The 26278-nt window shown below is 46.2% G+C and overlaps 1 protein-coding gene, 1 long non-coding RNA gene and 1 pseudogene across 5 annotated transcripts; 2 read left to right on the top strand and 1 right to left on the bottom strand.

Moving 5' to 3' along the window:
- The window catches only part of LOC103544262 (spliceosome RNA helicase DDX39B-like), a 137279-nt pseudogene extending 127966 nt beyond the window's left edge, over positions 1–9313 (top strand).
- Positions 9314–15033: 5720 nt separating this feature from the next.
- LOC103544263 (saoe class I histocompatibility antigen, A alpha chain-like) lies at positions 15034–18948 on the top strand. 4 transcript variants are annotated; one of them, XR_011530032.1, is made up of 8 exons: positions 15034–15603; positions 15904–16173; positions 16387–16662; positions 17290–17565; positions 17689–17802; positions 18245–18277; positions 18425–18462; positions 18633–18948. XR_011530032.1 is itself a non-coding variant. In XM_070585716.1 (7 exons), exons 1-6 carry the CDS (start codon positions 15531–15533, stop codon positions 18256–18258), a joined length of 1023 nt encoding a protein of 340 aa, XP_070441817.1. In that variant the 5' UTR covers positions 15034–15530; the 3' UTR covers positions 18259–18277; positions 18628–18948. The 4 variants fall into 4 exon arrangements, 1 of the variants encoding a protein (XP_070441817.1); XR_011530031.1 differs by having other exon boundaries at positions 18628–18948; XR_011530030.1 differs by having other exon boundaries at positions 17689–17993; positions 18628–18948.
- A 3727-nt stretch (positions 18949–22675) lies between these two features.
- On the bottom strand, positions 22676–25840 carry LOC139077477 (uncharacterized). The gene is made up of 3 exons (XR_011530044.1): positions 25546–25840; positions 24960–25041; positions 22676–22858 (listed from the first exon to the last, which is right to left on the bottom strand). It is a non-coding gene; the product is annotated as an uncharacterized lncRNA (long non-coding RNA).
- Between the last annotated feature and the right edge of the window lie 438 nt (positions 25841–26278).

Here is a 26278-nt window from a genome sequence, read left to right as displayed (position 1 = left end):
GCAAATAAATATATGAAAAGACACTCCATGTCATATGATATCAGAGAAATGCAAATTAAAACAACAAGACATTAATGCACACCTATTAGAATGGCCAAAATATTGAACACAGACAACAACAAATGATGGTGAGGATGTCGAGCAACAGGAACTCTCATTCACTGCTGGTGGGAATGCAAAATAGCATAGCCACATTGGACAATAGTTTGTAGTTTCTTACAAAACTGAGTACACTCTTACCATACAATCTGGCAATCACACTTCTTGCTGTTTACCTAAAGGAAATGAAAATGTATGTACACAGAAAAATCTGCACACGTGTTTATAGCAGCTTTATTCATAATTGCCCAAACTTGGAAGCATCCATGATGTCTTTCAGTAGGTGAGATGATAAATAAACTGGTACATCCAGACAATGGAATGTTATTCAAAACTAAAAAGAAGGAGCTGTCAAGTCATGAAAAGACATGGAAAAATCTTAAACGCATATAACTAAGTGAAAGAAGCCAATCTGAAAAGACTGCATGCTGCATGATTCCAACTATATGACATCCTGGAAAATGGAAAACTATGAAGACAGTAAAAAGATGTGTGGTTGCCAGAGGTTAGGCTAGCAGGTAGGGTTGAATAAGTGGAGCACAGAGGATTTTTAGGGCAGTGGAAAAAACTCTAAATGACATTATAATTATGGACAGACTTCATTATGTATTTGTCTAAACCCATAGAATGTACAACATCACATACTAACTCTACTGTAAACTACGGACTTTGAATGATTATGATAGGTCAGTGTAGGTTCATCACTTGTAACACTTGTACCACTCTAGAGAGGGATGTTGATAGTAGGAGAGGTTGTGTATGGTGGCGGGGGGGGTGGGGGAGAAGAAGGTATATGGGAAATCTGTGTACTTTCCTGTTAATTTTGCTGTGAACCTAAAACTGGTCTTAAAAAGTCTTAATAAAACAAAAACAAAACAAATCAACCAAATACAAAAGATTCATCCAGGTTGTTGCATGAACATTTTATTTTTTAATCATTGAATATATTCCAGTGCACGGTGTACTGTGCTTGTTTATCCTTCCATTGTTGAAAGATATCTGGATTGTTTACAGTTTTTAACGATTGTGAATAAGGCTGCTATTAACATTCACCTGCAGTTGTTCTGTGGAAATAGGTTTTCAATTCACTTGGGTAAATATCTAGCAGTGCAATTGCTGAGCTGTATGGTGAGTATTTGTTTAAGTTTATGAGAAACTTCCTAACTGTCTTCCAAACTGGGTTTACTATTTTTCATTCTCATCAGCAATGAATGAGAGCTCCCGGTGCACTGTATTCTTGCTAGCAAATTTATTGTCACAAAATTTTTTTAAAAAACTATTCTAGTTGTGTAGTAGGATCTTACTGTGGCTTTACTTTGTATTTCCCTAATGACAAATGATATTAAGCATCTTCCCATGTATTTGCCACCCATATACCTTCTTTGGTGAAGATCCGTCTTTTAGTCACTTATTAAATTGGAATATGTTTGTTTTCCAATCGTTGGGTGTTAATTTTCTATGTGTATTTTGGTTATAAGTCCTCTATCATATATGTGACTTTCAAAAATTTTCTTCCAGTCTGTGTCTTGTCTTTTCATTCTCTTAATAATAGTGTCTTTTGTAGAGTAAAAGTTTTAAATTTTGGTGAAGTCCAATATATCATTTTTTTAATGGATTTGGCTTTTGGTGTTTTACCTAAAAAATCCTCACCAAACCCAAGGTCAGATTTTTCTCTTTTGTGTTCTTCTAGAATTTTTATGGCTTTACATTTTACATTTAGGTCTATGATCCATTTTGAGTTAATTTTTATATGTAATGAAGTATTGTTTAGGTTACTACATTTTTGCCTATGGATGTCCATAGATCTTCTTAAAAAGACTCTCCCTTCTTCACTGGATTACCTTTGCATCTATTTTCAAAATCAGTTGACTATATCTGCATAGGTCTATTTCTGTTCTCTCCATTCTGTTCTAGTGATCTATGTTTCTACCCTTTTGCCAGTACTACACTGTCTTAATTGCTGTACATTTACAGAAAGTCTTGAAATAATATCTCATAATTTTTGTGGTTTTTGGTGAGCAATATTGGCCCCAGGCTAACATCTGATGCCAATCTTCTCCTTTCTGCTTGAGGAAGATTATCGCTGAGATAACGTCTGTGCCAATATTCCTGTATTTTATGTGGGATACTGCCACAGCATGGCTTGACGAGTGGTGCTAGGTCCATCTCCAGGATCTGAACCCGTGAACTCTGGGGAGCCAAAGCGGAGTGCGCTGAACTTAACCACTATGTTACTGGGCCTGTCCCATATTCCCCAGATATCTTGATATTTATTTCTAATGAAATTAATTTTGGCTAAAGAACATATTCTGTATGTTTTAAGTCTTTGAAATTTATTGTTACTTATTTTATGTCTCAACATATGATCTATGCTAGTGAATGTATCATAAGCACTTTAAAAATATATGTATTCTGTGCTTGCTGGTTATGGTGTTCTGTAAACGTCAATTAGGTCAAGGTGGTTGATAGCGTTGTTTTTTGTATTTTCAAAAGACTAAGAGAAAAAAGAGAGTCTTTTCTTTTTCCCAGTGTATTAATCATTTCCAGAGCTATGCATTCCTACATGAAGATTTAAGTTTCTGTCTGGTATGATTTCTTTCAACCAGAAGAAAACCTTTTAGTGTTTTTGTTTTTTTAGTGAAGTTCTGTTTGAAACAAACTATGTTAGCTTTATTTTATGTGAAAGTATCTTTTCTTTTTTTTTTCCCTGCAGAATATTTTCACTGGTGTAGAGTTCTGAGTTAACAGGTTATTTTCTTATGGTGCTTAAAAAATGTCATTTCATTGTCTTCTGACCTCCATTGTTTTTGATGATAAATTAGAACACATTTACTGGTCATTCTTATAACTTCCCTTGTATGTAATGTGTCATTTTTCTCTGGCTGCTCTCAAGATTTTCTGTTTATCTTTGGTTTTTGTCAGTTTTATTAGGTGTGGCTTTACTTATATATATCCTGCTTGGGGTTCACCAAGTTTATTGAATCTATAAATTCATGTCTGTTTCCAAATTTTGGAAAGCTTTGGGCCTTTCTCTTCCTATATTTTTTTCTGCCCTGTTCTCTCTTTCCTGTCCTTCTGGGATCCAGTTAACATGTCTGTGTGATTACTTGGATACTGTTCACAAGTCTCTGAGAATCTGTGAGAGGTGACCTTCAGAAGAGCACTATAAAATAGCTTTTCCTTTTCTCTTTTACACATGAGCACACTAAAGCAGACAGAGGTTTAGCGACCTGTCCAAGTTTGCACAGGCAATTAAGTGACGCAATCAAAACTAAAAATTAACCCTTCTATTATAACCCATTGTATTAATTTAGAATCTATTAATCCATACTGATATGAAATGGGCACATAGATAATTGGGGGCAGGGAGAGATGGGAAAGCTGTTCTTTACTGTGGAATGTCAACTAATAAATGTAAGAGAAAGAATGGAGTTTGAAAACATCATTTGCAATCACAGCAGTAATATTTGATACAGGCGGGAATCATTAATGAATGCTAAAACTAATGAGTGAAAGTTTGTTGAAGAACAGGATAGTTACATAGTTTCAACGTATCTCCCCTCAAGTTCCTTCTCAACTATAATGGAAAACAGTGACTTGGTAGTGGAAATACCTGGCAGACACTGCCTTAACCCAGTGATCAAGTTGATATCACCCACAATGGGCTTCCTGATGTGATGCTCTGAGAAGGATACAACATCCCTTCTGCAATATTCCTTCCAAAAATGCATAACTTGAGTCTAATTACAAGAAAATATTCAATACACCCAAGTTGAGAACTTTCTACAAAATAAAGGGCCTGTCCTCTACAAAATACCAAGATCATTAAAAAGAAATAAAATCTGAGAAACTTGTCCAGATTAAAGGGGACTAAAGATATATGACTACTGAGTGCAATATGTATTCTTGATTTAGATCCTGGACTGGAAAAAATGCGGATAAATTATATGATTGTGACAATTTGGGACATTTGAATAGGGATGGTAGTATTGAGTCAATGCTAATTTTCCTCATTTTGATTATTGTGCTCTGAGTATGAAAGAAAAGGTCCTTGTTCTTAGGAAACAGGCACTAAAATTTTTGTAAGTAACAGGGCAGAGATATCTACAATTTACTTTCAAATCATTATATGCAGGAAATGTGGCAAAATGTTGCCACTTGGCAAATCTGGGAAAGGGTATATAGGATTTTTTGTACTATACCTGCATGTTTTCTCTAAGTTTGAAATTGTTTCAAAATAAAAATTGCAAGAAAACAAGTTATTTTGACTTCAACACATCATAATCTATTTAGTGTTGTCTCTAACAGTCAAACTTTAATGGTTATTTCTCCATGAATGTTTTGACTCTTTTTTGAAATGATTTGTTTCAAGTCTCCAGGTAGTAGGATATTCTTAATGTTATTACCTTCTATCTGAAGACTTTCCTAAACGATGTCTTTCAAGTTCAGAAAACTCTTCAAGTCTAGGGATTCTGAGATTTGGAGAAAAAAATTCAGTGTAACTTATACCACAAACATTGGCCGACAATGTAAGAATAATAAGGCAAAGAGAGGGAGAAACACCTTTATTTTTCTTTCACTTGGAAGAGCTCCCCATTCCTGCTGCTCTTTCCATGTCCCTGGGCCTGGGGGAAGGATGGATCCCTTGGACTATGAGAGAAAAAGGATGATGTGGAAACATCTTCCTTCATCACCTCCCCCAACCCTTTAACTTTTCCTCTGGCTGTGCTCATCCTTCGTCCCCAACTGCTGGCCCAGGAGTCTTCCCTTCCTCCAACATCAGCTAGAGCCCAGCCTCTCCCCTAGAGCTGCTCCTCAGTGGCCAGGTAGCCATTCCTACCACAGGAGGGCAGAAGAGGGGGAGAGAGGTCAGAGCCTAGGGCTGCGGGAAAAGGAACAGCAGGAATGAAGGAGGTTAGAGCGAGAAGGACTTCTGAATGAGGGTGAGATGTGAGTGATCAGGGGATGACTGGGGACATTCCAGTCATCTCCATTTAGGAGGGAAGAGAGGGGCTTGAGTACAGGGCCCGAGAGCAGGGGCAGGGTCTGGATGAGATTCGCCCTCACTGTCACCTCTGTCCCCTGACAGCACCTCACCACAGGTCACACCAAGGGGGCCCTTCAGGCTCTACCAGGCGGATGTATCTTGGCTCCTCTCCAGAGAGGACCCCCGTGGTCGCCCAGTCCTGGTGTGTCTTGTCCCCCAGGTCAGGTCCCCCAGAGTCTTGAGTCCACAGTTAGTTTATAATTATGTTGGCTGGTGAGAAGTCAAATGCTGTGCATCAGAGTGTTGTCCAGTTGGGTCACCACAACCCTGGAGGCACTGGATTTGAGAAAGAAAGAGCACATGGGCAGGGTCGGGACAGGACTCACCACAGCTTCTCTTCCTTCCCAGCGTTCACGCCAAGAAGCCCCAGGAGGTGAACTGGCCACGGGATACAGAAACACAGATCCCCCCTCCCTCCCAGGAAGTCATGGCTTCGGTTGCCTCCATTCTCACTGCAGCTGTAGAGCCCATCCCTGTGTGAGCCAGGTGTGTGCAGAGGGCGATCCTGGAACACTCTCCCCCACTTAACTGCCTGGCTCAGCTCCTCACCTCTTTCAAGATTTGTTCAAATGTCACCTATGTAATCACCCCTTTTCAAATTGTCACCGGTTCCTGGAAACCTCCCTCCCACCTATTTTTCTTCTCTGTATCCTGTGCCGCTTTCTGGTCTACCTACTGTATTATCACCTGAGACGGAGGCCTGAAGTCTTTCAGATCTGGATTTGGGGCTGATATAAGAAGGGGCACTTTCCCTGTGCGTGGTTTGGGAGTCATGTTTCTGTGGATGCTTTTGGCTTCCTTACTGACTGGTCCTGGGCACCCGAGCCCCGCCACCAGCAAGCCCGGCAGTGCCACCCAGCACTCACAGTCCAGTCAGGTGCGCACCACAGACAAGAAGCACCTGACCACCAGCTCCGGCCTCGCAGCGTCCCAGTCCTGAGTTGCAGGATTGTAAGCAGTGAAGTCCTCCCTGTCTACCCAGAATACCAGAATCTACAGCTGTTCCCCAGGTCACAGCCAGGGCGCAGCTGCAGGATGTGGGGTACTGGGGTGCCCTCCCCTGGCCTGACCCCCAAACCCTTGGGTCAGTTGTCAGAGTAGATGATACTTGGGGCTTGACTTCAGGGGTTGGGGTGTAAGAAAGCGGGGCCTGGGAGGATCCAGAATAAAGTTCTTGTTCATCAGAGAGGAAGGAAAGAAGTAGGATACCTGGGTCCTAGGGTCTCAAGAGTGGGGGGGAGGGCCCACAGCTGCCCTAGGAGTGCTGCTGGTTGAGTGAAAGAATTCCTGAGATCTAGGGGAGAGGAAGCTTTCACTCTTGGAATCCAGAGCAATGGGGTCAGATGGCTGGGCCATGCTCACTGCTGAGTTCCTTGTGGCCCAGGATGGTCTTCAGACCCCAAGCTAAGTCCTGAGAGGGACCTTCCAGGAACACAGTCTCCTTGGCTGCCAGCAGCAAGACCACCTCCCTGCCCAAGGTCCTTGGATCTCTTGTTCTGGGAGGGCAGCTCCTGCTTCATAGGCAACAAAGAAGAGGCAGTTGAGGTAGCCAAGGGCTGTCACCACAGGCCTCCCAGGGCTGAACTGAGACTTGCCTGTGAGGTCATAGCGCAGGGAGTGGGTCCCTGCAACATCCTGGGCTGGACCCCTTAGCACCTGCCCTTGGTTCTTCTTCCAGCACCACAGAAACTCCCTTGTGCCTGTCTACTAAGGTCTGATTTTTACTCACTCTTCACTTATAACACCAAATGTGTGGGTTTTCCTGCACCAAGCAAATCTCTAATTCTCTGTGGACACAAGATGGGTTCAATTCAGTTCTGACACTAACCACCAGAGTTAGTGCAGATTCCACAAGTTCAGGGCTCAAGCCCACAAGACTGCCCCCTCTACATCAGATAGGAGTCACAAGTAGGAGGATTAGCATGTCTCCAATCGTAGCAGAAACCTGTATTAAGTACTCTTATTTTTTTTTGAGGAAGATTAACCCTGAGCTAACATCTGCTGCCAATCTTCTTCTTTTTGCTGAGGAAGATTGGCCCCGAGCCAACATCTGTGCCCATCTTCCTCTCCTTGATGTGTGGGACAACTGTCACAGCATGGCTTGATAAGTGGTGCATGGGTCCGTGCCCAGGATCCAAACAGGCGAACCCCGGGCTGCCAAAGCAGAGTGCGTGAGCTTAACTGCTACATCACGATGCAGGCCCCTGTATTAAGTACTCTTATTGAGGAAATCACATGTGTGATTTGAGAGAGAATGGTGGAGAAATTCCCTTAAATGAAATTCTTTTAAATGAGACTATAAATGTCTTTTGGGGGGCTGAGTATGAGCAATGTGGGAACTGCTCTTCTGTTCCAGGGCTGGCACAGATAGGTACTCAATAAATAAAAAGCTCAATAAATAAACTGCAAAATATAAAGCCCTTGAAGGGTTTAAATAAGTTTGTAAAAGTGTCAAAATAACTTGGGCTGTTAGGTTCTTAAATTTCTTTGTTTCTTCTTGTGTTACTCACTGAAGAGAAGCGTTTCATCACTGTACCTGTTGTGTGGTTTATTATCACTAAAGACTGCTTTCTAGAATAGACTAGGTTGCTTTTGTTTGATGTTTTGATGAGCAGGAATACTGGTCATGGATTTTCTAGACCTCGGTTCTAAATTTTACCACTTCTTCATGAGGTGTCCTCATCCTTGTCTCCTAACGTATCTGGTAATTTCAGTTACTGTTCTCTGCATCTTCTCTGTAACATGTCTGCTCAGGAAAAATCAGAGCCGAGAGAGAGAAGCTAAGTTACATTTAGAGCAGAAGGGAAAATATGTGATGGGGACGAAGACAGACTAAGAGGAATTCCTTTAGAAGAGTGTAATCACTGAAAACTCCTCTCTCGCATGTAATCTCTCTCTCACACCCATGAACCCACATCCCCTTCACGCACACGCGCACACACACACACACACACAGGTGGTGATCTTTGTGAAGCCTGTGCATTGCCCTGGCCCAGCTCCTGGTGGAGGAGAACTTCCAAGCCATTGCCATCCAGCAAGGGATGCCCCAGGAGGAGAGGTGAGTCAGAGATGGGGAAGACGTTTTGTGTCCTTGGGAGGAAAAGACGCCACTGAGAGAAGGATCTCAACATTTTTATAATTTCATTTCTCATGAAGGCTTTCTTGGTATCAGCAATTTAAAGGCTTTCAACAATGAATTCTTGTGGCTACCAACCTATTCAGTGGAGGCATGAATATCGAGAGGGTGAACATTGCCTTTAACTACGACATGCCTGAGGATTCTGACACCTACCTGCATCGTGTAAGCCCCACACTGAGAAGGACATCCCAGTGTCCTCTCCCACTCTCTTATTTTCTCTATCTTTTCATACCTTATATGTTCATCCCTCCTTTTGGGTGTCTTCCCAATTTTAAGTCTCCAGTTCTACCCTTTGTCTCCTTCCAGGTGGCCAGAGCAGGCTGGTTTGACACCAAGGGCTTGGCCATCACATTTATGTCACATGAGAATGATGCCAAGATCCTCATTGATGTGCAGGATCGCTTTGAGGTCAATATTAGTGAGCTGCCTGATGAGATAAACATCTCCTCCTACAGTGAGTACTGAAACTGGCTCCCCCAACTCTTTAGACCCCCTTGTTCTTTAGTGTGTTTGTTATAAATCCTATTATGTACATAAAGCCTCTGCTGCATAATGGACACTTGACAAGTTCATGCCCTCTTGGTCTTGATGTCCCGTTGGAATGTTAGTTGACCTGTATATGGGTCTCTTTCTTCTCTTGTCAAATTATTTTTTTCCCATTCTCAAGTCTATCCTCTGAACCCACACACCACATAAACATCTGCATGTAAGGATGTGTGTGTTTCTGCCACCTTCGCTTTTTTTTTCTGTGTCTTAGTCTAACTGCTATGTTTCCACTTCAGTTGAACAGATGCAGTAGAGGACTTACCCACCTATTCTGGAATGTGACAGTCTGTCCGTCTTCAGGAGGTGACACCAGGCATGGGGGTAAAGGAGACACTACTGCCACCTACCCCTGACAAGCCCAAACCCCCACGCCATGGCTTCCCTCTTTTGCATCACCACCACTCCTAAACCTCCATTTCCTGATTTGTCAGAACTTTTTTTCAACAAAACTAAAAAACACATGCGTCTGTGATGTTTGTAAACACTCCGTCCCTTTACTGGATTTGGGGTGAGGTTGTTTTAGGCTATGATCCAGGGTATATTCCTGTAAGGACTGTGTGTCCTGCTGTGGGGCAGAGGTCAGTGGGAGGGGTCAAAGTGGGGGATGTGACTAAAGAGACTGCAGAGACCATGACTTCCCACTACTTTCCAATTTATGGCCCTTTGTAGAGGTGTCTTCCATTTTTCTGAGAGGCCTGGGAGAGGCTGGGATGTTTCTGATTAAGGAGCTCAGGGGGCTGGTGTGTAATATTTCCATTGCTGGAGGGTGAAGTGGGAACTGGAGGAAAGCTTAAGCGTCTCCTCCCAGGCTCTCTCTGTGTCTCCTCATCTCTTCCTTGAGCTTCTGGGTCTTGAGCACCAGGGCGTGGGCTTCCCAGGCCCCTTGTTGCCCTTCCAGTAGGGCCTGGGACAGCTCCAGCTACTGCTCCAGCAATTCCTCAGCTGGGGCCAGCTCAGCTGGGGACCTTGGCTGAGGGGTGCATTGGGGAGGGAGCATCAGGCAGGGCAGGGGGCTCAGGCTCACTGGAAGTCAGGAATTATGCCTCGTCCATTTTTCTTCTTTTTTTGAGGAAGGTTAGCCCTGAGCTAACATCTGTCGCCAATCCTCCTCTTTTTGCTGAGGAAGATAGGCCCTGAGGTAACATCCATGCCCATCTTCCTCTATTTTATATATGGGAAGCCTGTGACAGCATGGCTTGACAACAGTGCCTAGGTCCGCACCCGGGATCCGAACTGGAAAACTCCAGTCCACCGAAGCAGAACCGCTGCACCATTCCTCTCTCATTTTTTGACCCTATTTAAGGTCATGTGTACCATGCAGCCAAGCTAGCTTCCTATCTTAGGTATAGGCCTCTGGGGGACAGAAATCACTGGCCCAGGGACTATGACTGGCCTTGTAAAAGGATATGGGGTCATGGAAAGGAGAAGACTGCTGTCCCTAACCCCTAAGAAACAATGAACTCTTAGATGGGGACTCTTCATGGACTGTGCAAGGAAAGAGGGACATGGAGAGACGGAACCCTGAGGTCTAGAGTGGGGTGGGGGTGGGGAAGGTGGTGGGGAGCTGAGAATTGGAATTAGGCAACAAATTCCAGGTGTGTGTGGGGGGGTGTTATCTGCAGAACAGTGATGCAGGATGAGGTTGAGGGGATCCCCCCCCAGTGTGAATCCCCCCTCATACCTGCCACCACTCCCATTGGTTGCACTTACCCTGGAGGGTGGCCACATCTTCCCACTGTCTGTGGATCTGGTCTGCTCTTTCATACTTGCCTTGGGGCTCTGTGAGCAGCACCTCCAGGAGCCCCTGGTGTCAGGAGCCAGGAAGGCAGATGGAGGTGACAGCAGCATCGTAAGAATCAGGACAGGGGGAGACCCATGGCATGTGAAGCAGGGAGCTATCTGAGCAACCTAACATCCACCAGGGACTGCCTTACTCTGGCCTTGGCCTTACTTCAGTGCCTGGCCTTGCCCCTGCCCGCCTCTGCTGCCCTCATGTCCCTCCCTGTCTGGCCCCAGACAGAGTCCAGGAACTCATCCTGTTCCTGATGTGAAAATGTTCCTGCCAGTTTAGGCAGAACTTGCTTTAGAACACTGGTGCCCAGCCTACCATGTGGTTGGTGTCTTCGCACTATGTCTTTTCTCACTTATTCCTCTCGATTATGCAACATAGGAATTATGTTACTGGTTTGCAGATGAGGAAAATGGCTCAGAGGGTTTCATTCAGTAGGTATCTGTTGAGACCCACTCCGGGCCAGATGTGCTCAAGGCTCCACAGCTGGTTGATGGAAAAGCCTGGAGGACTCAGTTCCAGATCTACCTGACTTGAAAACTCATACCCATTGACCTGACTCAAGTATTGATTTCCCCTTTGCTTCTCTTTCCCTTCTTGCTGGCTCAGGATGACCTCTTTTCTCTTGTCCCTGTTGTGCATTGCAAGGTTTGCTTTCTCTGGCAGGTCTGGGCACTGTTGTATCACTTGTACCCTTGGCTCCTGACAGAGCATGACACTGGTACAGGTTTCAAGCTTTGTTGAACTAGTGAGCCCTCCATTCAAATCTCCTCCACTAGAGCAAAAGTCCTTCCACACACTGGGTGTGTGTGATCCTTGTGCATATGTGTTGGGCTTCCCACAGTGTGTTCTGCAACATAGTCCTGTTGTGGCTGGAGGGCACAGCCACACCCCTATGGGCAGAGGTGACTCAGAAGGGAGTGGATGGTCCCAGTTTTGATCATGTTGGAAAAGGTAGGTCTTCAGAGAGAAAGACATGCCTCAGAAGACAAGATTGCCAGGGAGTGGACAGCTGCTAACCAGCTTGATATCTTTAGGACATCATGCTGAATTTGGAGGGAAGATGGCCTCTGCCATGGTATAGTGGTCCAGGAACCAAGATAAGACCTTCCTAGAGGTCAGTGGTTCTCAAATTGAGCAGCTGAAGTACCTTTAATGAGGCTAAAGACGTTCCTCATTAGCTGGCGTGTTCCTACTCTTCAGTGGAAAAAGAACCAAGAACCCCTTGAAGATTTAGGGGGAGAGACGCTTTCCCTCATGTCTTTTAGTGATAGGTTATGCATGATTCATATTTGAATTGCAACGTATGCACGGCTTAAAGTCTTGGTTATTGGAACATAAGAGTTGTTAAACTACTTATGTAAACTACTGTTGTTAAAGAGAAATGAAACCATCCAGCATAGGGTTAAACAACCCACAAGCAGCCAACATTGAAGCTAAACCAACCACATTTACAAATTAAAAGCGAAATTAGCAGCTATTAAGAAAATAAAACAAATGAAACTTCTGAAAGACCAACTAAATGGTGTATTAAGAAAAAAGTATCCTTCCTGAGAACTAGACATTTCAACCATCCAAGTCTTCACTTAGGTTATGAACTCCAAAATGAATCAAACTCCAATAATTCACAGGATGAATTTCTAAGCCATAAGTTAAAATAAAGTCTGGATTTGACTTTGTCCATCTTGGAGAACTAAAGAAAGGGCTGGTGTTTTGGTAAATTCAAATCTCTTGGATGAGCTGTGGATCTCACAATCATGGAAATGAAGGAATGAAGATAAATATATGTAAACCAATTACCTACTTTGATGTAAGTATATATATTTATTCCTGAGTGTCTAACAGAGTCTTTTTCTTTATGTTGAAAGGCTTTGTTTATACCTTATAGAGTCTTAATCAAATGAGAGTTCTGGCCTGGGCTCTGCAGGAGGGGCCTGTGTTCAGCCAGGGACAAGCAGAGGATTATGGGAAGCATCATTCACAAAGTCAAGGGGCTGCAGAGCTCCCTGAGGCTAGTGCGCTGATGGCACCTTCAATATCGCATCCTACCTAGGGGATTGGCAGGACTAGGGTCACTGACACGAATCATTGTACCCTTCATGTGAAACTCTTGTGGAGATGGGGACTTAGGAATATTGAAGTCTACCCGTTACATTAATGTGAGAGCTTGTTAACTGTCAGAGACTCTGCTGGGTACTTTTTGTTCCTGTCATAGGTGACCTTCATGGTAACCTTTCAAGAGAGCTTCCTTATTTCACTTTTATATGTAGATTTCCAGTTGTTCCAGCACCGTTTATTGAAAAGACTATTGTTTCTCCAATGTATGGCCTTTGCTTCCTTGTAAAAAATCAGTTCCTTATCAAAATCAGACCCACACAAATATTTATGTGAGTCTGTTTCTGGGTTCTCTATTCTGTTCCATTGATCTACTTGTCTATTCTTTCACCAACACTACACTGTCTTGGTTACTGTAGCTTTATGGTAAGTCTTGAAGTCAGGCTGTGTGAGTCCTCTGACTCTGCTGTCTCATGGTGTGCTGGTTCTTTTGCCCCTCCATATAAACTTTAGAATCAGTTTGTCAATATTCTTGCTGGGATATTGATAATATCAGCTGTCAATATAAAAAATAACTTGCTGGGATTTTAATTGGGATCGTGTTGAATCTATAGATCAAGTTGAGAAGAAGTGAGATCTTGACAAGATTGATTTTGCTATCCGTGACCATGGAATATTATTTCCAGTTGTTTAGTTTGTTGATTTCTTTCATCAAAGTTTTGTAGTTTTCCTCATATAGATCTTGTACATATTTTGTTAGATTTATAACTAAGTATTTAATTTTTTGTGTGCTAATGGAAATAGTATTGTGTTTTTTCCAGGGAAGGGAAAGGCATCGGAAGTGCTGGCCTACAGGACACCTGTGGGGTTGTGTTTGGAGAGGGTTTTCTGGGTCCTAGGCTATAGAGAGCAAAGGGCAGGCACTGTGCCGCCCCTGTAGGGACCAGGGTTTCCTGGGTTTTCCTGGCTCCCACTCCCTGTGCTAGGACATCACAGGAATGCCTGAGCCCAGCCCAGAGCAGCCAGTTGTTACAGCCTTCAGTTGTCCCTTCCTCCCCTATGACAACCACAGCATTCGAACCAGGCCAAGGGGCCCCTGAGGACCATGTATGGAACATGTGGTGGGGCTGGACACCATTGTGAGCTACAAGGACCTCCGAAATAGGACCCAGGCAACCAAATACCCATTTCCTGGTAGCAGTCTCTGCACCCTCAGTAGTTCACTGCCCAAGGACCCTGGGATCCCGTCCCTTTCCTCTCTGGTGACCCAAGCACCCAGATCCTCAGACTAGATTCCTTCCACCCTGCTCTCTGCTACCCCAACCCCTGAACTTACAAGAATTCTACTAACAGTCTGTGGATAAGTTTGGGAAAGGATCCTGAGCTCAAGATGAGAAGACAGCTTTGTGAGATTCTGAATAGAGAATCTACCCACACCATGCCTGGCTTTCTGACTAAGGAACTGTAAGCAAATGAATGGGTTTTGTTTTGAGTCACATAGTCACAGCAATTTGTTATACAGTAATAGAAAACTAATACACGGGCTCACTGTGCCACAAATAAGCTCATAGCAGTTTTCCATGGAAATGAATTTATGAACTGATATGTATACTAGTTGCATAAAATAAAATCTTAACCATTTTTGTATTTTTCATTTTATGACTTTTACCTAATGCAATTACATTTTAATACAATCACATTTCATTCATTCAACAACAACTAATTTAATCCCTAGAATGTACCAGGAATGGCTTTAGATACCCGGCATACAACTTTGACTAAATATCCCAAAGCCCCTGTGCTCATGTGTGTTACATTCGAGAGGCTTCCCGAGAGTGAGATGGAGCCATTGGAGTGTTTTAGTGGAGAACTGACACAACCTGACTCACATTGGCAGGATCCCTGACCTGTGGGGAGAAGACCCCATGGGTGGCAGGTGAGAGGGTGGTGCTGGTGCCACAATTCAGGAGTGAGAGGGTGGTGGAGACTAAGGGGAGAAGAGGGCCTGAGGGGTGAGAGGACAGAGAGAAGGGCTGGAGGAGCAGCGGTGAGGAGAAGAAGCAGAGGGAAAGAACTCTAAAGCAGTGGAATCCTCAGATTTAAACATATTGTTTCATGGAACTTTAATACATATATCTACAAGCCTAGCAGGGTATTCTTTGCATTGATATTTACTACCTTCTGTGGGGCTGCCTAAAAATGAATTGCCTTGTTAAGTTAATCAGTTTAAAAAATAAGAGTCCCCATAAAAAATGCACACTGCTTAGATGTGAATAATTCACAAAAATGTTACCACCTACAAACATAGGTTCTTTACCTATGAGGTAAAATAAAAACGGAAACGCCAGGCTTATGGCAAGGAAAGGGTCTTTATTTCGGGTGACATCAGCCAGGAGACGAAGAATGAGCCCTCAAATTTGTTTCGTGCCATCTCATCTCCCTGAAAGAGGGGAGGTGAGGGGTTTTAAAAGTAAGAGGAGGAGAAGGGGCTGAGCCCAGCCTGGGGGTCTCTCCCTGGTTTCCTCAGACAGCCCCCAGGCCAGGACTCAGGGAGACCGGGCGACAAAGAGCTCTCGGTGCAGGAGGAGAGGGGTCAGCGCAGAGTCCCAGGTCCCCGGACGTGGCTCTCGGGGTCTCAGACCCGAGGGCGGAGTCTGGGGTAGAGAAGCTCTGTGTTGCGGATCCATGAGATTCATGCATGTCTTCCTCTCACAAACTGCGTCAGCTCCTCCTCTGCCTGGAGACTCATGACATGACCTCAGTTCTCACTCCCATTGCGTGTCGGGTTTGTAGAGAAGTTCATCAGCGTCACCGCCATTTGTGGCCTGGACTCAGATTCTCCCCAGACCCCGAGGATGCGGGGGAAGGGGCCCCCAACCTTCCTCCTGCTGCTCTCGGGGGCCCTGACCCTGACCGAGAACTGGGCAGGCGAGTGCGGGTCGGGAGGAAACGGCCTCTGCGGGGGGCGGAGCGAGGGGACCGCGCGGCAGGGGCGCAGGACCCCCGGGGAAGGCGCGTCTCCTGGGACGCAGCCCAGACCTCCCAACCGGGTCCCATCTTGACCCCTCCCTTTTCTCGCCCCCTCCTCTCACCCACTGGGGTCTCCCATCTCCCCTTTTCCGTCTCACGGCCCCCTAGTCTCCTCCCCGCTCCCGGCCCCATCACCCTCGGATCCGGACCCGCGCCGGGAAGCGGATCGGCCGGGTCTCAGCCCCTCCCCGCCCCCAGGCTCCCACTCCCTGAGGTATTTCTACACCGCCGTGTCCCGGCCCGGCCGCGGGGAGCCCCGCTTCATCGCCGTCGGCTACGTGGACGACACGCAGTTCGTGCGGTTCGACAGCGACGCCGCGACTCCGAGGATGGAGCCGCGGGCGCCGTGGGTGGAGCAGGCGGGACCGGAGTATTGGGAAGAGCAGACGCGGGGCATCAAGGACACTGCACAGAGTTTCCGAGTGGGCCTGAACAACCTGCACAGCTACTACAACCAGAGCGAGGCCGGTGAGCGACGAGAGGGCCCGGGTCCAGGTGACGTCCCCCCATCCCCACGGACGGGCCGGGGTCTCCCCGAGTCTGCGCGTCTGAAATTCATCCCTATGTTGCGGGACCCGCCCGGCTCCCGACCCAGGAAGGGTGGGCAGGGACTTTTCTCCATTTTATTTTCAGTTTCGGTTTCCTCGGTGGGGACGGGGCTAACTTCAGGGGCCGGGTCAGGGTCTCACACCCTCCAGGAAATGTATGGCTGCGACATGGGGCCGGACGGGCGCCTCCTCCGCGGGTACAGTCAGTACGCTTACGACGGCGACGATTACATCGCCCTGAACGAGGACCTGCGCTCCTGGACCGCGGCGGACACGGCGGCTCAGATCACCCGGCGCAAGTGGGAGGCGGCCGGTGAGGCGGAGATCTACAGAAACTACCTGGAGGGCAGGTGCGTAGAGTGGCTCCTCAGATACCTGGAGATCGGGAAGGAGACGCTGCAGCGCGCAGGTACGAGGGGCCGGGGCCGCGGGACTCCTGATCTCCCTCCGGGCTGGGGGCCTCCTTCGCGGAGCGGAGGACAATGGAATGACGCTTGAATACGCCCATCTCGTGGGTCTGGAGACTGAGTCTCCCTGAGTTTTCAGATCTAGTATCAGAGCGTGACTGGGCCAGAGGGCCTCCTTTCTCTCAGGGTCAGTTAAGGGAGGCAGTCTCTCTGGAATGGAGGGGGAAAGCCATCCCTGAAATAACTGGCAGTTAGTTTCCTTTGACTGGTAGTGGGTCCAGGAACAATGGGGACTTTCTCTCCAGGCCTTGTTCTCTGCTCCATACCCAATGTGTTTGAGGGCTGACTCCAGCTTTCCTGAGTCACTCAGTCTCCACTCAGGTCAGGATCAGAAATCCCTTTTCTACCCCTCAGAAACTTGCCTCTTACCTGGGGTGTCTCAACCTGATTCTTGAATTTTCCAAAAAATGGAGATTATTTCAGAAGGCTGCGTCCAGGCTGGTGTCTGGGTTTTGCGTTCCCTTCCCTCACTCCAGTTGTTCTGTCCATTCTCAGGGTGGTCACATGACCACTGCTTCAGTGGCCCACACAGATGCAAAGTTGCTGAATTTTCTGATCCTTCTCCTTAGAACCTCCAAAGACATATGTGACCCACCACCCCATCTCTGACCATGAGGTCACCCTGAGGTGCTGGGCCCTGGGCTTCTACCCTGCGGAGATCACCCTGACCTGGCAGCGTGATGGGGAGGACCTGACCCAGGACAAAGAGCTTGTGGAGACCAGGCCTGCAGGGGATGGAACTTTCCAGAAGTGGGCTGCTGTGGTGGTGCCTTCTGGAGAGGAGCAGAGATACACGTGCCATGTGCAGCACGAGGGGCTGCCTGAGCCTGTGACCCTGAGATGGGGTAAGGAGGGAGGCGTGGGCTCAGAGCCTCTTCTCAGGGAAATCAGGAGCCTTTCTGGAGACCTTCAGCAGGGTCAGGGCTGAGAGCTGGGGTCAGGGCCCTCACCTTCCCTTTTCTTACCAGAACGGCTGCCTCAGCCCACCATCCCCATTGTGGGCATCGTTGCTGGTCTGGTTCTCTTTGTGGTCACTGGAGCTGTGATGGCTGGAGCTGTGATCTGGAGGAAGAAGTGCTCAGGTAGGGGAGGGGTGTGGTCTGAGTTTTCTCGTCCCACTGCAGAGTTTCAAGCCCAGCTAGAAGTTTGCCTGCCTCCTTAATGGGAAGTCCCATCCACAGTCACATGTGCTTTCCTCATCTGGAGCCCTATTTGCTAACACTTACTCTTTAATAAAGCACGTATGAAAATGGAGGACAAATTTATCACCTTGGTGAGTCTGGTGATGGGGACCTCATTCTTAGCAGTCACAGGACAGAGGGGGAGGTCCCTGCTGAGGACAGGCATCCAGGAGGGTGGTTGGTCCAGTCCCCACACATGTACTTTCCTCATGTTTCCTGATCCTGCCCTGGGTCTGTAATCCCATACTGGAAACTTCTGTGGGATACAGGACTAGGGGGTTCTTTTAGTACCTCATGGCCCTGCGTTTTTCTTTGCTTCTCACAGCATGTTTTCTTCTCACAGGTAGAAAAGCGTAGAGCTACTCTCAGACTGCAGGTAAGGATGGACGGGGGTTGATCCCTCAGACCTTTGGGATAGTGTAGACAGGAGCCCATGGGGGGAGCTCACCCATCCGGTAGTTCCTCCTTTAGTCTCATCTCCTGTGGACTCTGACCGTGTCCTGTTTTGTTGTACTCCACACAGCGACAGTGCCCAGGGCTCTAAACTGTCTGTCAAGACAGGTGAGAGTCTCGCGGCCTGACGTGAGGAGGGGTTGGGGCAGAGGGGAGAGGACAGGGTTATGGAGATTCTTTGGCTGGGGCATTTTGAGCATTTGGTGGGCTGTTCAGAATGTCACCAGTTACAGTGACTGACTCAAATTTGTTCATGCTTATTTTCTTCCATAGCACAGGACAACTGCCTTGTGGGAAGTGAATGATGCAAGATTTGTTCCCGTCCTACCTGCCATTGTGACTTCTAGAACGTTTGACTTTTGTTTCTGCAAAGGGTGCCTGAATATGTCTGCATTCCTATTAACATAGTGTGAGGAAGTGGGTAGACTGGTCTCCCCCGTGACCCCCTCCCACACTGACCTGTGTTCTCTTCCCTGATTGACTTTCCTGTTCCAGCAGAGGTGGGTCTGGGCCATCTCCATCCCTGTCTTTACTTCATGTTGCCCTGAGCTGCAGCTTCTTACTTCTTAATTGCAAATAAAGATCTGTATACAAGTTTGTTTTTTCAAATTCTTGCCATGAAGGATTGATAGGTTAATTAAATAACAGTTCTAAAATTTAGGAGAGGAAATAAATGGAAGCAATGAGAACCTTCCAGAATTCTTGTGTTCGCTGTGCTGGTTCTGTTGCAGGTGGGGACAGGAGAAGGCTGTGAGGAGCCGAGTGTGGATGGGGCCTGTGTCCACTCAGTGCGCAGTGCATCGTGGGCTTTGACATGGTCACTCCTAGGCTGGGTCATCCCTCTGCTCCTTTCTTCTTGTCGCTTCAGTAGAACCTTGTCCCATGAGGACCTGTGATCACAGGGACAGGGACATCACCCAGGCCTTGTTGTGTCTCCAGGAGACTGTGGGCAGTGGGGCTTCAGGTGGTCTTGTCAGCCTAGGCTCAGGTCTGGGTCCAGCCCTCAGCCCCTGTCTTTTGGGTGTTTACTTGTTGTTTCTTTGTTTCTGTAGAGGATTGTGCCTGTTCTTGTTCTTGTGTATGAGTTCATGTCTCATTCTCTTCTAGGTGCCTCCTGTCTCTGACGGCAGCAGGGGTCCTTTGGCCTGTCGTTGTCCCCACAGGACCAGGCAGCCCTGCACACAGGCATCTGGTGTCCAGAGATGAGTTTGCAGACTGGTCCAGCTCTGTTCTCCTTTGAGGGCTTGATTGTCATTTCCACCTTTCCCCAACCTCTCAAAGGAGCGAGATTCTGGAATGATCAGAGAAGTGGGATCCCATAATTTCTCATCCTAGATGAGTTCATGTTGGGATTCTTCTCCTCTGCAGCCTGCCATCTCTCTCGGACGTTAGCTCCAGTCATCCTAGTGCTGGCTCCAGTCCAAATGCACGATTTAAAAGCAGAGTCTACTTTAGATTTATATTTGGTTGGAAAATAGCATCCATAGGTCAAGGATCATTGTTTTTTGAAGAGAGAAATGTAATTGTGTGCTGTGGTGTGCAGGAGGGTTGGTGTGGGAGGGAGAGATGGAGCAGGGGAGGGGAGAACAGTACTTGTGAGAAAAGTACAGGCGGCATTGATGTCAAGGTGAGTGTACATTGTGCTGTAGCTGCCACAAAACAGCATGTGGTCTGAGGTTACATTAATAAAGATACTATATTTAGAATAGGGAGGTGCTCTACACTGATCATTCATTCAATAGAAATTGGTTGTGTGCTGGATGTATGACACACTATTTTTGCAACTGGGAAAAATCGTTGAAGTGAAAAAAGAATACTTGCTGGCCTTGTGGAACATATGCTCTAGTGGGAAGAGACAGACTATATGCTATAAACATAGTGAATAAGGAAAATGTTTATGATAGAAGGTGGTAAGTGCTATGGCAAAAATGCACTGGGGAAGACGATCCAGAGGGTAGTGGTGGGCACAGGGAAGATGGCTGTTTTAATTTGGGTGGTCAGTGGGGGCCTCACTGGGAAGGTGCTTTGAAGAAAGATGTGAAGGACATGAGGAATTATCCACGAGGATGTCTGGGGGAAGTTCTTTCCAGGTGGGGGAACCTCCAGTGCAGATGCGCTAGGACAGGAGTGTGTCTGTGTTTTCTGGGAAGAGCGAGGAGGCCAGTATAGATGGAACAGAGAGTAATCGACATGAGATAGAGGTGTGGCCAGACCATAAAGGCCTGGAGGATGTTAGAAGAGTTTGCGCCTCTGCTCTGAGTGAGATGGGGAGTTACACGACAGTTTAGAGCAGGAGAGGGACGTGGTATGACATCTCCTTTAGAGGATCACTGTGGCTGCTGTGCTGAGAGCAGAACTGGGAGGCAAAGGGCGAGGGAGGCCCTAGGGAGGCAGCAGGAACCAGGGCAGGGTTCCAGGCTGGAGGTGGCCACGGCTTCTGCTGGTGTGAGGGGTGGAAAGAGTGGGAAGTGACTGCATCTGGATACATCCTGAATATGGACCTTGCAGCATTTCCTAATGGATTAATCTGGGGAATGCAAAAGTCATGGAGGCCACCCAGAATTTCAGGTTGTGCAAGTAGAAAGATGGAGTTGCTGTCAGCAGACCTGGGGAAGACTATGGAAGGAGCATGTTTGAGAGAAACATTATGAGCATTTGGTTTGAGATGTTGGAGCTGAGATGTCTATTAGAAAAACAAGTGAGATAGAAGGTTGGCAGTTGGATAGATGAGTCTGGAGATTAGGAGAAATGTCTGGGCTGTAGAAATAGATTAGGGAAGTGACTCCATATAAATGATATTCAAAGACTTAAGAACAGATGAGATCACTAAGGGAGTGATGGCTATAGATGAGAAAAGAACGAGGACCGAACTCTGGACCCCCCAGTGGTAAGGGATCTGATCAGACCACACACCCAGGGCAGACTGCACAGTTCTGACACTCTGTTCAGAAGGCACGGAGACCAGGAAGAACAAAACTTTCCTGTGCACAGGAATCCCCTGGACATCTCGTTAAGATGCAGAGAGTTTGGAGTACAACTGGAGAGCACAGAGTCTGGAGATTCTGTGTTTATAACAAGGTCAGTGCTGATGCTGCTGGTCTTCAGACAATATATTTAGTAGCAAGAATGTAGACTAGGATTCTCTCAACAGCCTCAGGGCATCAGCCTCATGTGTAGGGCTTCTTAAATAAGTGATTATTTGGTGGATACTCTGAGATGGTGGGTCTTGGAGAGGTCTGAGTATTTTGTAAGAAGCCCCACAGCAATGCTGGTGCTCAGCCCTCGTCACTGGGCTCTTTCTAGTGACAGCCCCCATCCTCAAGCTATCTGGGACACCTCAGCCATCTCATTAGCATACCAAAGTCACTCTCATCACTCAGGAGATTCCAAGGGTTTTAGGAGCTCTATGCCAGGAACCAGGGACAAAGACTTTTATTATACCACAGGACACCCCCTAGTCTTCGACTACATCCCCCTTATATCAAAAGGATCGGTAATGGTTAAAATATGCTGGCAAGTTACTAGAGCCCCATTCAGTCATTAACATTTAGTCCAGTCCATCATCCTATTGTATGAGAATGTCTCGCAGAGTGAAGTCACTCAGCTTTGCAGGCTTCCTTTCCATCTTGTCTGGTTCCAGAAGCAGAAATGGTCTCAGCAATATATGGCTTCACACATTCAGGCATCTGGATAATTGAGCTAAGAGACAATATCATCTCTTGCTCAGACCTCTTTTGAGGTGTTAATGTAATATTGGGTTTCTTTCATTACATAAAACGTCTATTCATTCCTTTACCCTCATCTGGTATTTCTATTCTCCAGTTTTACCAAACGTCTATATCTTTGGAAAGAACATTAGGTTTGCTTGCTGTGCTACAGGCGGCAATACTAGTCTAGCCATCCCTCTCCCTCAGTCCACTCCCATTCATAGAAGAGAGGGTCCCATAGATACAGAACTAGTAGGCTGACCACAAGGAAATATAGCCGTCATTCACTGTCACCTCATTCACTGTCAGATGGGGTGAAGGCAGGAACTTCCTCCTTTAGGTCCTTAGGAATTCTGACATAGGGGTTTAAAAATATAGTTACAATTTCTTGCTTAGGAATCATTCCTGTTTCTGGCACTTGTCATTGCATCTCTGTCCTGAGACCACTGCATTGGCTAGGAAAAAAGAAAGTGGCGTAGAGATATAATCATACTAACTTCCTCTCCACTTGGGAAAAATAAGATTGCATAGCATCCTCCCCACTCCTCCTCCCCAGATCCTCCAGGGAAGAGAGAGGAAACACAGTGACTGCAAAGAAGATGTTGTCTGCTCACCTTGGAGCTGCTATCCATAAACCAAGCAGCTCTGTGTAGGTCAGTTGAGAGGTGTTTATAGGACATTGTCCAAGTGACGATAGAATCCAGCAGCTCCTCATGCAGTTCCAAAGTCAGATGTAGGACAAAAGAGGCTCCCTGCTCGTGTGTGTATCCTTCCTGCATTTCCCTGGTAGCATGATCCTGTATAAACCATTTCCACTTTTTAATGGAACTCTTCCGGGCACTGTCCTCTCTATGAGTGTTTCTCCGACATTTTCCAAGACAACGTGGGTATTTCACATTCGAGATTATTTTATGTCTTTCAGTCATAAGGGCAGTTTCAATTAATGTCCAGTAGGAATCTAGTAACTCCCCCTCGAATTGAACTTCTCTAGTTCAGATCATCACTGGGAGATGCTCAGGGGCCTTTGCCAGAGCTCCAGTGCCCGCTCCACCCAGGGCTCTTGTGCAGAGAGTGTGTCTGCACTGCACTCCAGCTTCTGTTCTACACTGTTTGGTTTCCACTGAGCATGTCCAGTTAATATTGCTTGAAGGATGGATTTACATGCCTTCTGTTTTACAATAGTAGTTAGAGAATGTGTTCCCATGTCAGACATGATATCCATTCCCACGAAACATTCAGGTAAAGGAGACACAACCTCTTCACTTAAAGCCTGTTTAAACATTCCATTTTCATCCTGATTTTCACCTTAATCCTATCAACACTTACATTTCTATATTCTCTCAACCTAATTGTAGCCTATGGTAGGGCTTCATCGAGAGGTTTTGGTGCCACAGTGCTTGGGGCTCCTGTGTAAAGGAGTCCTGGACACTTCTCTCTCCACCCCTGACCCTTTCACCCATTCTGTGTACAAGGCTCTGGATACCCTTTAAAGGATCAAGCCACACTACGTTGGTCATTAGTCATCTTTAGCTTGATTAATCTGCCTGCCTGTTGCAGGTCAGGGTTCTCATTGTGAGTTTTGTCTTCCTGCTTTTTAAATTCCTCCAAACTGGCGTAAATGGAGCCATGTTGTTTGGGGTCCTTTAATGTTGGACCAGCAAGGGGTCCCTTCGGTTCGCCCAACCTTCAGTTGTGCTGCGTTAAGACCTTTGTTTTATCCTCATCAATGTTTGCTTTATTAATTACATTGCTTAATAATCATTTGTGTTAGGGTTCTCCAGAGAAACAGAACCAATAGGCTATATATGAACCAATAGGGTACATATAATATGATATAAGGAATTGGCTCGTGTGATTATGGAGGCTGAGAAGTCCTTTAATCTACCCTCTGCAAGCTGGAGACCAAGGAAAGCCAGTGACGTAATTCAGTTTGAGTCTGAAGTCCTGAGAACACAGGAGCCAATGGTGTAAAAAAGTCCCATTCTGAGGGCAGAGGACCGACATTCCAGCTCCTGCAATCAGGCACAAAAAAGGAGTAAATTCTCCCTTCCTCCACTTTTTGTTCTGTTCAGGCCATGAGTGGATTGGATGATGCCCACCGACACTGGGCAGGGCAGTCTGCTTTACTGAGTCTGCTGATTCACATACCAGTCTCATCTGGAAACACCTTCACAGACACACCCAGAAATAATGTTTAGCCAAATATCTGGCACCCTGTGACCCAGTCAGGTTGACATATAAAATTAACCATCACAAGTCCATCGGTTGTCAACCTAGCACTGATGAGCATCTCCTTAATCCATACTTAATCTCCAAATAAGGACAATAACAAGGTCGTCATTTCACTTAACATGATTTAAGTATCCTGGGTACAACTGAAAGTGCTCTGACATCTTCCCTAGAAGAGGAGGTAAAGTCCTTGAGTGATGTTTATTCTTCTCCTTGTAAATACCATGATGTAAAATTAACAGTACTTAAAGCCTATGATATAAAATCAATACATCTTATGCTACATGATAAGGGAATGAGAGGAAAGAAAACTAAGGTATTATACACACACACATACACAACCTTTTCATTATTCATAGCAAAATAAGAAGGAAATACTAATGACAATTCCAGTCCTTGTTTCTTTGACTGATTACATGGTTATAACTGGTAATTAAAACTGCCTTCTGCTATCTGCTCTGTTCTTCCTTTGCCTTCAGTAAGCACTTCAGCTGGTCATGGTCCTTTTCCTGGTAGGCTCACCCAAACCTTCCTTTTGAAGGGTCTGGACCATTAGTATTCCTGCTCAATGGGGATTTTATAATTTTCCATTTTCCTTGAGCACAGGGCATGGTAAAACTAAAATATTCCCTCAGTGTTCTCCTGTGTTCCAGACATACCCTTTCTTACCTCCATTGTGGAACAGTAGTCCAATTTCCCCTTGGTAATCAGGACTGATCTCCTCACCCAGCACCATAACTCCCTTCTTTGCCTGTTGATTCAGAAGCATAAGGAGACCAAAGTGGCCAGATGGAAGTCTCAGGTTCCAGCTCAATGGAATCTTTGTTGTGTCTCCTGGTGGAAGCACTCCCCCTTCTGAATTAAGACCTCTAGGCCAGCAGAGCATAAAGTTGTGGGAACAGGAGGCAAAAATTTTGCTAATGGGTCACTAGGAGTAATAGTGAGTGTTGCTATTCCCATTACCACCAGTTGGTTCCTAGACCTGTGAAGCCTGGCTATGGGAGAAACAGCACCATATATTGGATGCTGATTCAGAGCATATAAGCCATCTGGAGAGCCTTGCCTCAGCCCTGCAAAGTATTGCAACCTAGCTGGTGCTATCACTGGGTCTTCAAAAGGCCATTCCACCATTCTACCAAACCAGAATTGTGGGGAATGTGGTAAAACACCTGAATTCTGTGAGCGTGGGCCCATTACCACACTTCTTTTGCTGTGAAATGAGTTCCCTGATCAGAAGCAATGCTGTGTGAAATACCATGGTGGTGGATAGGGCATTCTGTAAGTCCTCAGATGGTAGTTTTGGCAGAAGCAGTCTTTGCAGAAAAGGCACATCTGTATTGAGAGTAACTGTCTATTCCAGTAAGGATGAAATGTTGCCCCTTCCATGATGGAAGCAGTTCAATATAATCAACCTGCTACCAGGAAGCTTGATGGCACCCCAGGGAATGGTGCCATATCAGTACTCAGTGTTGGTCTCTGCTGCTGGCATATTGGGCACTCAGCAGTGGCAGTAGCCAGCTCAGCCTTGGTGAGTGGAAGTCCATGTTTCTGACCCCATGCATAACCTTCATCCCTGCCACTATGGCCTCTTTGTTTATGACCTCATTGGATGATTATGGGGGTGGCTGGGGAAAGGGGTTGACAGGTATCTACAGAATGGGTCATCCTATCTACTTGATTATTAAAATCCTCCTCTGCTGAGGTCACCCTTTGGTGAGCATTCACATGGGATACAAATATCTTCACATTATTTACCCATTCAGAGAGGTCTACCTACATACCTCTTCCTCAAATTTCCTTGTCACCAATTTTTCAATCACGTTCCTTCCACATCCCATCCAGGCAAACCATTGACTACAGCCCAGGAATCTGTATACACTTGCATATCTGACCATTTCTATTTCCAAGTGAACAACCAGGTGACTTCTTGAAATTCTGTCCTCTGGGAGGGTTTCCCTTCACTGCTGTCCTTCAGGGATGTCCCAGAA

The sequence above is a fragment of the Equus przewalskii genome, chromosome 19 (genome assembly GCF_037783145.1).
Source record: "Equus przewalskii isolate Varuska chromosome 19, EquPr2, whole genome shotgun sequence".
Classification (NCBI taxonomy): Eukaryota; Metazoa; Chordata; class Mammalia; order Perissodactyla; family Equidae; genus Equus; species Equus przewalskii.
This window is presented reverse-complemented; position numbering and strand designations above follow the sequence as displayed.